Source organism: Dermochelys coriacea, chromosome 3 (genome assembly GCF_009764565.3).
Source record: "Dermochelys coriacea isolate rDerCor1 chromosome 3, rDerCor1.pri.v4, whole genome shotgun sequence".
In the NCBI taxonomy this organism is placed as follows: domain Eukaryota; kingdom Metazoa; phylum Chordata; order Testudines; family Dermochelyidae; genus Dermochelys; species Dermochelys coriacea.
This window is the reverse complement of record NC_050070.1, coordinates 120,419,082-120,431,756: the sequence shown is the minus strand read 5'-3', so window position 1 is coordinate 120,431,756 and position 12,675 is coordinate 120,419,082. Positions and strand designations below refer to the sequence as shown.

Below are 12,675 nucleotides of genomic sequence, written 5' to 3'. Positions count from 1 at the left end.
CATGTCACTGAGTTTGGCAAGGACAAATTTCATGCTGATGATAATGTGTTGTTCTGTACTGTATGCAGCAAGGCTGTAGATTACATTTGAATTGTAGAACACATGGAAAATGCTAAACATAAACTGAATGACAAAAAAGGAAAACAAGAGCCTCAAACAGTGGGGCCATCAACAACAGTAAAGAAACAATGCACTGTGACTGGATTATTCCAGTGTTTTTGTGCATTTAAAAAAACCCCTATTTTCCCAAAATATAGAATACAGACATAGAAGTATTTAGTATACATAAGAAATACAAATTGCAATTCTGTTAAATTTATTATAATGATTAATGGTACTGGTAGGCTTCAAACTTACTTAATTGTAAATATATCAATAAAACATTGTGTTCATCTGATACCTATATATATTGTGGCTTGGGAAACTAAAGTTCAGCATTCAACTTTAATCGTGGAAAAGCACGGATTTTTATTTTTTTTTATTGGAGAATGTTGTTTTTTTCTGTCATGGAAAACTAGGATCCCTGATAATAACAATTCAGTGAAAATGTCCCATCTTACATCCAATTTCTATTTTTCTACACTAGTTTTATTTTATTGGGAGGACAAATATGTTCATATTCTATGGTTCTCTTAAGACTTCCAAACCCTCAAATATTAAAAAAAAAACCCCACCCCAAATAAAAATCTACATTTAATAACTGTAGAAATTTCCAATCATCATATGGAATCTTGATCAGCAGTTCAAATCAAGCCCAAGACAATAATACCCAAAAAATCATAACTGATGGCTGTACAGTGTTTTGTGTGAAATAAATTGGAGGTTTTAGACCCAATTCTAGTAGACTATATTAAAAATTGCCACCAAACTGGCACAGAACCTCATCAAAAAAGTGAAGGATTAAATGGGTCAAAGAAACGAAACGTAATAGAAACTAAATACTCTATTCTACATAGCATAGGTTCTTTAAACCATACTCATCACCATAGTATCTGCTACCTTGATTACTAGAACAGGGCTGAGAAACACTGGAAGGTAGCGTAGAAGAAGCTTACACCATTAGATCCTGTTTTATACATGGCTGTAGATAAATAGTGGATTTTGGTTTTAGCAGCATTATCGATCTGACACCTTTTGTGAAAACATAATTCCTCATTTTTTAAAAACGTCCAGTTTAAAAAAACCCCAGTATCCTGATATGCCTGGTGCTAACAGCCAATGTTTGTTTTAGTGTACCTGACCCAATGAATACCTCAAATGAGTATGTATTCATGGACGTTGCCTTCTCCCAATGCTGAAATGCTCCTATCCCTTAACTGTCCATTTTCACAAAGGATACTCCTCATTTTAAGCTTATAATCTATCCCACACTAGCCTGGGTTCCTCTTGTAGTTCACTGATGTTCAACCAGCAAAATTGAGGTTATGGAATCTTTTAATTTACGTTTTTAATTTATGCTAATGATAATTTTAATGGAATCAATCATTTTTCTGTGTCCATTCTGTGTCCCTCAATTTGGATTTTTGATCTTATCAGGTTGAAAGGTAAAGTGCCATCTCACCTACCTGCGAAAGGTTGAAAGTAGCAACAGTGCTGTCATCATACAGAAGAATATTAATAGTGTCTAGAGCCCAGGTACTTTCAGCCAAAAGGCCAGATTTAAGAGACATCATCACTCGCCAGGCCTCAGGAGTTACTGGAGAATGAGAGAAGAAAAAAATATTAGAAGCGGTGCTTTCTAGAGGAGAGCTGGTGGACTTTCAAGGGAGACTTCTGACATGCTGACTTTAGAGAATACAAACGAGGTAGTCTGCTGAACAGGGTGTGTTCAGGTTCTAAATTATGGCACTGAGCATCACTGCTTCCACCATGTGGTCCAGTTCTTCTTTTACCTTTCTGGCAGAACGGACATGAGCCTTGTTTCTAGTGAGTACTTGAAACTGGCAGTTTTTCTTGCCTTTCCTCATGGTGAGATACTTTTACTAATGTTTGAATAGTTGAAAAAATCTATGAAACAAGTTAAACAAAACAAAGAGTACAATGATCATTTTGTTTCTGCCCTTTACTCCCGTGTTGGGGTGGCAACTGGAAGGAATGCTGAGTGTATCTTTATCACTCAGAGATGCATTTACTTAGTATAACACACTGCAGAGAACATAAAGTAAAGTATCAAAAGCAATGAAAACAGCCAGGTGTCTCAGTGACTGCTGTGCTGGTAACTCAAGAACTTGGCTGAGGAGACTGATATGATGGAAGCTGCAGCTAAGAGGGCCTCACATATGTCATCTCCCATCAGTATGAGGAAGAGGAAAGGACAGAACAGAACAAGTCAGAAAGGACATGAACAGAAGTGGGAACTTGAACGAGTGAAGTGTAGTAATGGGTTCAGTCAAAATAGGAAAATATTTGGGAATAATGTGGAGAAAAATAATAAACTCTCAATTGTACAAGAGTAAATATTATGGGAATGAGCACTAAATCATAACTGATGCTATAAAACATAATCTCCCTCAGAAAGATTAAAATAATTCTTTAATTTAAAAAACCGTCTCTCTTAGATTATTTGAGTGATTTTTAAGAATATTTTCCACGCTCATCAATGAGATACAACCCAGGTCTATCCAAATGTTAAAGAAGTCCCAACTGTGATAAATATATAGTGCATGACTCAAGTCACTGAGGATCTTACACTAATATCCCCTACACTGGGCATACGATTACACAGCATGCCAAGTCAGAATGGCCTCTTGAATCTTACCAGTATGATTTCACACTAACACGTTTCTACCTTCCCCCAAAATATCACCTCCAACAGCACTTTCCTACATGATACTTAGAAGATACCTTTAAGTGTATTCGCCCCTCAGCCACAGAAAACCCATCTCCACCAATAACACAAAGCCTTACCATTAGAGTGGCAGGGAAATTCTTATCCTGGCTGGATATAAAACTTGCCATCAAAAAACAAAAGGTCATTTAATGAAGGTGTGTGAATGTAAGTAAACAATGCAACAACAAAAAGAAAAGGAGTACTTGTGGCACCTTAGAGACTAACAAATTTATTTGAGCATAAGCTTTCATGAGCTACAACTCACTTAGCAGTGCTTGGTATGCTTTCTGTGCCACAAGAACAAACTTTGCTCAACTGATGGTTGTACTGAACATTGCATAGGTGTAGCAGCTAACACATGGAATTTGAGAGCCTAAACTGCCTTAATCTTTTAATACAAAGAGACCTGTGGAGACTACAGGGGTCAACATTCCATGCTCCTTTTGTTCCCAGCTACTGATGTCCCATGTAGCATTTGCTGAGCTGTATATGACCCATGGGATGACCACCCATTCTGTACAATTTTTTTGGTGCTATTATGTTTTAACAGATAAAATCACTTTACATTTAGCTGAGTTAACTTTCAAAGCAAGGTCATAAACTCAAAGTGAAAAAAGAAAACCAAAACTGAAACCAGATTCTTTACTTCTATTTCTGTATTTAGACCTTTGTTTGATGCTCACCAATATCTTTTGAGGTAATCTTTCGTCTTGGTTTTAAGACGGGTTGCGATGCTTCTACAGAGCCTGGAGGGAAAGTAATTTCTCGCCTAATTGGTGGTGGCTGGGGTGGAGGTCCTGTGACTTGTGACACTGGAACTGCGGGTATAACCTTCTGCATCTTCATAGAGGGTAGGAAAGGAGACTTGCTTGGAGACATACGGTTCTCTAAAGAGCGCTGGAAGGATGCTGGACTTGGAGCCCTAGAGATGTGGTTTGGCATTGAGGGTGGTGTCTGGTAGGATGACTGAGGAGGTCGAGTGATAGGCTGCATGGAGGCTGAGGATGACATGTAAGAAGGCTGACGTTGGTTGACATGAGAAGGCCACTGACTCTCATGGTTTATCCTCTGGTCAGGTACCATCATATCATCAGTGCGGTTCATCCCTGGATAGGGTGGAGCCTGTGCAGGGCCTCCAGGGCCTTGCCTGTTCTGGTAAGGGTAAGGCATATCATTTCGTGTTGGCCACATGTTCTGCTGAGGACCTTCACTGGTGGATGATGACTGCATGGGGCCACCAATCATCTGCGGGGGTATTCCATGCTGCTGGATTTGTCCGGGGCCCTGCATCCTCTCCCTGTTATAAGGATATGGATACTGTCCCTGGATAGGCCTCCTGTCTGGTCCAGAGTAAGTGTTACTGTACTGGTTATACATTTCTTGCTGCTGATTGCCGTACTGCATGTTATACATATCCCCTTCATGGCGTTTTGCTGGAGGCCCATACATGCCATCCATATGACGCTTATAGTTCTGAAAAAGAATGTTTTGGAGAAAAAAGCTCAATCATATTGACAGTCAGGAGTTATATTTAATATGTAATTAAAAAAAGTTATTGGCATCCTTAGATTCCATGACACTAATATAAAGGCAACATTTCAGAATGAAGACGTTACACAGGAGGTGGTAAAATAGTAGTTTTATAATTATTTTTTAAACAAAAGTTTTCTGTCTTTTCCTATCATACAAAACGTATATGAACTGGCAGAAAGCTCATTTGAAAAATAAAAAATTCTTAGGACTGCACAGAATGTTTCTTATAGAGTCAAGCTAGCAATGCTATGGTTATGATTGAGCCAACTTGCATATTAAGACCCTACTTTGATGTGCTTATAAACTTATATTTAAAAAAAATTACCACTGGATAAAATTTCTCATGTTAGCTCTCAATCCAGGGATGAATTTTTTGCAAGTTTGGTAAAATTATATTGCTCACTTAGCACACATTTAGGCATGAAAAAGAAATTATCTTCACCAGCTAAGGTATTTTTTCAGTTTTTTTATTTTCGAACTACCAAAAAATGTCTTTTTAAAGTTTCAAACTTGTCACAGACTTAGTCTTCTTGGAGGACAAGTTTTGAAAGTCTTCTAATATCCCAGAGCACGATGCTTCTTCAAGTATGTATTCAGGACACTGGAGTTTGAAATAGAGTACAAGTCAGGCAAAACAGGCTGACTGGTGGGAGAAACACCCATCTCCGTTATGTCTGGTGTTCCAAAACCTCCATGCATCCCTACCAAGAAGATGAATCCCTCTCCCTAAATTCCCTAATCACATTTCATGTGTGATTATTCCAGCAGTTAAATTCAAACATTCTATTTTATTCTAGATAGGTGCTTATATGGTGCTCATCACCATAGAATCTGAACACCTTCCAGGAGTACATTAAGTGACATGACTAACATCTGTCATGTGTGGTTCTTTCTGTCTCTCATCCTCCCTCTGAAGGGGGAGAACTGTGAGCACAAAGTTGTGTTTTGTTTTGACAGGGGTTGATATTTTGTTTTAAAATGTACATGCTGCTCTGTGTTTATGTTAGAGAAGGCAGGGTGAAGAACTGCGCCTTGCACTTTGTAATGGTCTTTAGTTCCTGGGGGGGTTTGCTTCACAGTTCAAGCCACACTGAATGTCATGAGGCAAAAAATGTGAATTAAATGTGCAGTTTTTTGAATATATGATCTATATGGTAAACTCAAAGTTATGGCTCCCACAGAAACCTTAACTCAGTCACACTGCACAATGTATACTAATGTACTAAAGTTAACATCATATAAAATTCTATATGCATACAATGCGGGTCTGTTAGAATTGCTGTGGGAACCATTAATTCTCATTTTCTCACTTTGGTGCATTGAAAATCCTAACCACTGATTTGCATTTAATTTGCCAGTGAGCTGTCAAGCTATTTCAGAAACAAAGGGTCCATGGTTGGCTTCAGGTCCTACACATCTATGTAATATACCGAGTCTGTGACACGAACTCTAATGCAAGACACAGAAAAACAGGCATCATGTAAAAAATTGTCCACGTTGAACCACAATTTCAAATGGTTATGCATAAATCCACTTAGACGCTGATCCTGCAACACCTGTGCACATACTTAATTTAAAACATGTGAGTAATCCCACTTCAATGGGATTTCTGACACGATTAAAGTTAAGCCTGGATTTGTTTGCTGGATTGGGATCTCAGACAGTCAGATAACTCAGATGAAGGATATAGATGTAAAAGGGGTATAGTGGGACAAAAAGACAGCATGTCAATGGCACCTTTAAAGGAGGGTCCCACTATGATAATTCAGCCATTAACTCCCACCCAACCCTACGTCACACCACCAACCTAATCTTAACTTTGTCCCCTAATATGTGACAAAATATACAAAAAGGTCAAAATAATACATTATTAAGACATTACTGGAAATGGATACCAAGAATAAGAAATGAGATTTTATAGTTTCTTAATAATGTTAGTTTGACTATATATTTTTGCAAAGTTTAGTTTGTGAAGTTCACATCTTTCATGAGAATCTCGTTAGCTCATTCCCTGGATACCATAGTGTGGGATGTCACATGCTATTTTTGTTATTGATCTTTGTAATTTCTCCACTAAATTACCCCAAATTACTAAAAATGCTGCTCCTCAGCAAGACCAACCAACAAATGTGGAGTTTCTTGACCACGACATTTTGGAGATAGTATGAGAGAAAAAAGAGAAGTATAAAGAGAAGTATTTCAAAAGTGAATTTTAGATACATTTTCAAAACCCTGCAACTTTAGAGCTTCACTTCTGATCTTTACTGAACTTCCTAGAAAACCTCTGCCCCACGCTGAGATGTGGTATGTGAAATTTCAGGAAGATAAATTTATTTCTGGGGAATCCTGGCATGTTTGAAAATCTGTCTGATTCTAGCAACCTAGCACCAGCCATAATTACAGAGTGAGTACCAACTGCTTTATCATACATAGGGTGAAATCCTGGCACCATTGAAGTCAATGGGATTTCTGCCAATGACTTTAATGGGGGAAGGGTTTGCACACATATTATCAATACATTTTACAAAACCTATGTCTAGAAACAGTACCCATATTTTCCAGCATATTCTGTATATTTTATACATTACAGAAAGGCTCAAATGTTTGAATGTTTAAATATTTTTTCAATGTTAGTAATAAAATATATTGGAATATATCATCTGCTATACATTCAAAGTACATGATTCTCTCACATGCAGGTTCTATGATAGTCTTGGATTATCTGTGTGACACTCTATGCCAGCCTTAGCAACCAGGAGGCTTGGGTCTTTCTCTTCCTGCCAGACTTCCTTGGGTTCAGTTGCCTGCCTGACAGGAGTGCTTTCTGCTCTTCCAGTCAGCAGCTTTCCTATTTGTCTCTGGAAGCTGGGTGTGCAATATTATCAGCCTATGAATTGCTGGGTGTGCAATATTATCAACCTATGTTTTGATCTGCCTGTTTATTGTGCCTGGGGCTTTACCTGTCATGGACTCCACACCACAGAATTGCAACTTTAAATTACACCCTTCAACCTAACTAGTACATGGCCTTGTTCTTGTACATCTGCTGCTAAAATGGGCCTGATTTTGGCCCACACTATGTTGCTCACCGGTGCGAAAACTACATGCATTTTAAGAAATTGTTTTAATTTCATATTATAAAGTATATTTTTGGGGGCTTGATATTTACAAAATAAATGTCAAGAATATAAATGATTCCACCTCTTTTACCTGCTGCTGTGGATACATTCCAGGTTGATGTCCTCCATACGGTGGCTGTCCTGAAGGAGGTCCTTGCCCTGGATACTGCTGCCCATATGGTTCATGCCTAGAATGATGCATTCAAATCAGCACTTAGTACTGTTGGAACTTCCAAGCCACTGGAAAAATGAAATTGCTGTGATGATTCTACATCTTAAAGATGGCCACCACCATGAAACATTTGTTTTACCATACCACCTAATTTCCATACCAAGACTCAGCACAGTGATAGTAATTTCGTTTTTAGAATGGATGGTGACACCTTTTTTGGGCATGTTGCCAAAGTTGTTTGACCCCCCTACAAAGATGTCAATGAGAGGAAAATTAAGGACTCAACAACCCCCCAAACTGTACAAAACCAGTTAAATTCCTTGGATTCCAACAGTCAGGAGATCTCATGTATTCCACTAATTCAGCATTAAGACTATTGGTGGAAGTCAGCCGCAAGGATGTACCTGAAGGAATTACTACACAGAGTATAAAGCAATATAGTTGTAACAGAGTGAAGCAGGATATATATTCTAGTAAATAAAATATCTGACCTACAGTGTAAAGAGGGTGCGTTCAAATTCTAAAGAATTTTCAAAAGTGGGTCTGATCAAGAAACCCACTTTATGGAACATTAAAGACTCTACTGAACATAAAAAAATATTTTAAAAATTGGTTTAAACTGAATTTGTCATTTTCACTAGATCATAGTGGCACAAAATGAGTTTAAATACAAAACTATGAAAAATATTTCAAGATGCTACACTTATGCGCTGGAACTTTTAATAAAAAAATGTAGAACTAAGGCCCTGTGTAAATAACAATTTCACAGACTGCAAGGAAATAGTGAAATTAGTCCAATACTGTGATTTTTCCAACAGTGGGGAGGCAGAAGCAGAGATGCCCAAGGGATATTGGAAAAATCACAGGACTGGGCTAATTTGGCTGCTTGAGGTAGACCATGTGTGCGGGTGTGACCACATGGTGCCAGCCATCTGGCTCAGGCTGATGTTGCTGCATCCTGTCCAGCCAACCAATGGAGAGATTGTCAGTGGTGCTGACAATGTGCTTTGATTAGGAGCCCTGGCCCACCCACAGCAGCCTCTGGCAGGCCTGGGTGAGACACTATAGGAACTGAGACCAAGATCCACTGCTTGGAGCATGAACAGAAGGTAAGGGGGCTTGCTCAGCAGGGAACCAAAGGTGTTGAAGGGAGCCCTGACCTGACAATGGGATTGGTGTGTGTGTGTGTGTGTGTGTGTGTGTGTGTGTGTGTGTGTGTGTGTGTGTGTGTGTGAAGGGGACCCTGCCGTGTGAGGGGGTTTGATGGTGATGGATTCCAGTCTGAACCCGATCCCTGCCAGGGCTGGGCTCTCTCACACACCTGCTTGTGCTCCAAGCAGTAGATCTTGGTCCCAGTCTCAGCTCCCATTCCTGGTGGTGACTACTGTGGGGTAGGCCAGGGCAGGGCTTCTAACTGCTGTGTATTGTCATTGCCACCCCATGTCCCCATTGGCTGGCCAGTCAGGAAGCAGCCACAGTGGCTGGGGCTGGAACTGAGCGTGGAGTGAAACAGGCCTCAATGTCCAGCACCATGTGGTGGAATTACCACTTCTGCCTCCCTACTGTTGGAAATATTGCAGCAGTGCCTATCCTGTGAAATCCCAACACTTACCCATGATGATGATGTAATTTTTTTAAAACCTGCAATATACATATGGCTTCAATGGTGACATATTGTTCTTTTTTGAGGAATAATATAGCAGTTAATGAAATACTGTGTCATAAAGTACAGAGTTAAGGTTGCACTTACAAACTTACCTGTGGCAATTCCTGATTTTTTGAGTGCTTAACTGGGCATACTTTTATTTTTTTTAAAAAATGAAACAGAAAATCACTTGAAGGGAAATACATGGAAAGCCGTAAGGATGATAAATACCTGGCGCTGATGGTGGATAGGAAATTGGATTTGAGCTTGCAGTGTGATACAGTAACACAATAAATATCAGTTTCAGTTTGGGTAGTATACACAAAACCATCCTGTCACAGACCAAGATGTTAGCAGTCCCTTTGCATACAATACGAAAGAGACCACTCTTAGAATTCTGATCACAGTTCTGAACACCAGAATATGTTTAAGGGAAATTCAGGAAAAAGGAACAAAAAAGATGAAAGGGCTGGAGAATTTGACTTCTTAGAAAGAATTAAAAGAACTAACATGGCCTGATTATCAAGGTGCTGAACATCCGCAACTCTCACTGACTTCTGTGGGTGTAGTAGGTGTTGAATATCTCCGAAAATCAAGCCAGACAGAGAGGTTATCTAATTAATGTCAAATGAACTACTTAACTGATAGGAATTGTCTAGGGTTGTCTGAGGTAATATAACAGAGTAATGAGATGAAACTAGGCAAAGGAAAATGAAGGCTATATATCAGGAAATACTCCTTAAGAGTTAGTGTTACTTAGACTACAGAATGGCCACCAGCTGAGCCTCAGAGTTTGAATAATTTAAAACTAGAATGGACAATTTGAGAATATAACATTGTGTACATCCTGTATTGGCACCAAATTGTGTGATTTCCTTTTCTAACATCTATAATTCTATGGAAACACACAAAAAAAATAGCTCTCCCAACCCCAAAAGCAAACCCAATGGAAAAATCTCTATAGCAAAACACAAACAAATAACACACCAAGCTACTGAATATTCTGTTTACACACAATCAGTAGCTGCTAGGATTTAGGATTATCCAGATATTATAAACAGAGAAATCAATGTTCACCTCTGCTGGCCAGGGTAACGATTAGGAGAGTACATGCTTGGGTCACTGTTTGAAGGCACCATGTTGCTCTGACCAGGTGGTCCCATACTGCCTTCAGGACCCAGCCCATGATCCGACCTAAAAATGACAAAGGAAACCTCATTCTGTAAAAAGCACTTATTCTCCAAAATCGCCAAATCAATAAAACCTAATGGAAAGGATTCTTCTGGCCTAAAACCTTCTGCTGGGACCTTTAATCTGGCTGACAACACAGCAATACGGCTTTTGTTGAACAAAATGTTCAAAATGACAGTTGTGTTATTCTTCCCCTACTGCTTCAGCCTAAGTTTGTGAAAACTGGCCTACTATTAACTTAGGAGGCCAATACTGTACACTGCATTGGCTGCCATCAGGAAATGTTAGCAATGAAGCAAAACTGTACAACTAATTGATGGTAACGATGGGAAAAAATTTCTACAGTTCTAGCTTGCAAAACATACTGCAAAACTCAGTATACCGAAACACTCCAAAACCTTTCTGCCTGTTCCCAATGATCAGACATCAGTGATTCTATGGATTTAAAAAAAAACACAACACTTTCCCAGGATAAGGAAAATGGGGAAAAAATGGTTTCACTTCACTGAAATTTGGACCCTATGGGGATCTAAACTCAGTACAGAGGATCACTATGGTCAAACACTTGAAGAGCAGTGTCCCTATACCACAGGGATAGTATAGACCTTGAAAGCTCCAGATGAAGTTCTAGTCTCCAGCAGACCAAAGAAAACATTTTTAAGATGTATATTTTGTTTTTTATATAAAAAAAATCAACATCTTCCATTTAGGTATGAACAGGGCAAGAGGACTAACACAAGTGCTACTTTAGCAAGCCACAGCACAACACAACAGCCTGCCAAAAGCAGCTGTCAAGCAGACCTACTTGCTGATCAGCTGTAGATTGAGTGACTCCTGAAGTGTGACAACTCTCTCCTTATTAATTTCTGCAAAAAACTAGACTCTCTCATTATGTGGCTTGACTCCCAGTGATTTAGTAAGCAGCTGCAGGAAGTGAAGGACAATGGGACAAAGGAGAAGAGGACAGGATCATTTCCACTAACTTCGCTGAAGATTGACTCACCTCCTGTCATAGCCACTTCCATAAGAGAACTGCTGCCGCTGGCTCATGCTCATGGTGGACATTGCTCCAGATGGAGTCTGGTTATAGATATCCTGTATTCCACTATTGGGCATTTGTCCAGGGGCCATGAAGGGCTCACTGCTTCCAGGCACTGCAATAATAAGTAAAAACGGAAGAACTGCAAATTAAACATTTTATTTTTGGTGTTCAAACATGAGCTTCCAAGGTCTGTTAAATGACATCATTTGAAAAAATGCCTGAAGCCCTAACTCTGCCACGCAGAATTACTAGGTGTCTGACAAGCTCTAGGAGAGTGATGAAAGCAAATAAATCAGCACTATCGATAAGATGGAACAGCAAGGTAGTTAGAATATCAAATAACTTCCAATGAACAAAATCAGATTTGGAACCTCATGTTAGAGAATTAAACCCACCAGGTAGAAAGCTTTCTTCTTCCTCAGTGTCCTAAAGGGTCAAACTGGACTCTGTTCACAGTTTCTCTTCGTAGCCCAACAATGTTGACTCAAACTCAAATCTCTAAATATCAGAAAGCCTTATGTGCTAGCCTTTAATTAGCACCCTGTAGCCACAGGGCTGTTTTCTTTCCCTTTCCCAAAATGGGGCTGATGTCTGTGCATAGGATCCTGTATCCTGGAGGTATCCCCCTGAGCAAGGTAGGTACAATTCTAAAGGGTCCAAGAAGAGACTTGGTCAGCACCAGCCATGACATCATTTAGTAACAAAGGATTCAAGGAAGTAGCCCCATCTCTCTAGTTTGAGATATTTAACATAAAAAACCAGAGGTGAGGGGGAAGGTAAGAAGGCAAAGGCTCGTCTTGGAAAGGAAGAACAGGACTTCTCCAAGAACAAAGCTTTCCACTTCCTGTCACTTGCTGCCTTAGAACAGGCCAGATTCGTAACTAAAGCAATGGAAAGAATAGTAGGTGAGAGAACTAGGCACCCTTATAATAAAGAAGCAAAGAAGCAGTTCTATTAATTCCAGGAGCTAGAGATTGAGTTATATGCATGATAAGAGGATATTTGAAAATGCTACAGGAAGCCCTGGAATTGTTCCCGAAATTTTGTATGCAATCACCACCTTGCCAAACTCTTTTATAAATGCAGAAACACCATCAGCAGAATGAGCTGAGTGAGGGAACAGATTTGAATCACATGTGATCA

The 12,675-nt window shown here is 39.4% G+C and overlaps 1 protein-coding gene across 24 annotated transcripts in view; it reads right to left on the bottom strand.

The window, feature by feature from the left end:
- Positions 1-12,675, bottom strand: part of ARID1B (AT-rich interaction domain 1B) — a 409,836-nt gene that overhangs the window by 4,227 nt on the left and 392,934 nt on the right. For 13 of the 24 annotated variants that reach the window (XM_038394479.2, XM_038394481.2, XM_038394485.2 and 10 more), the window contains 5 exons: positions 11,494-11,644; positions 10,377-10,493; positions 7,574-7,670; positions 3,514-4,303; positions 1,566-1,696 (listed from right to left, as the gene is read on the bottom strand). In XM_038394479.2, coding sequence (XP_038250407.1) covers positions 1,566-1,696; positions 3,514-4,303; positions 7,574-7,670; positions 10,377-10,493; positions 11,494-11,644 — 1,286 coding nt within the window. The remainder of the gene's footprint in view (positions 1-1,565; positions 1,697-3,513; positions 4,304-7,573; positions 7,671-10,376; positions 10,494-11,493; positions 11,645-12,675) is intronic. The other 11 variants (XM_038394489.2, XM_038394491.2, XM_038394482.2 and 8 more) reach the window with 1 other exon arrangement.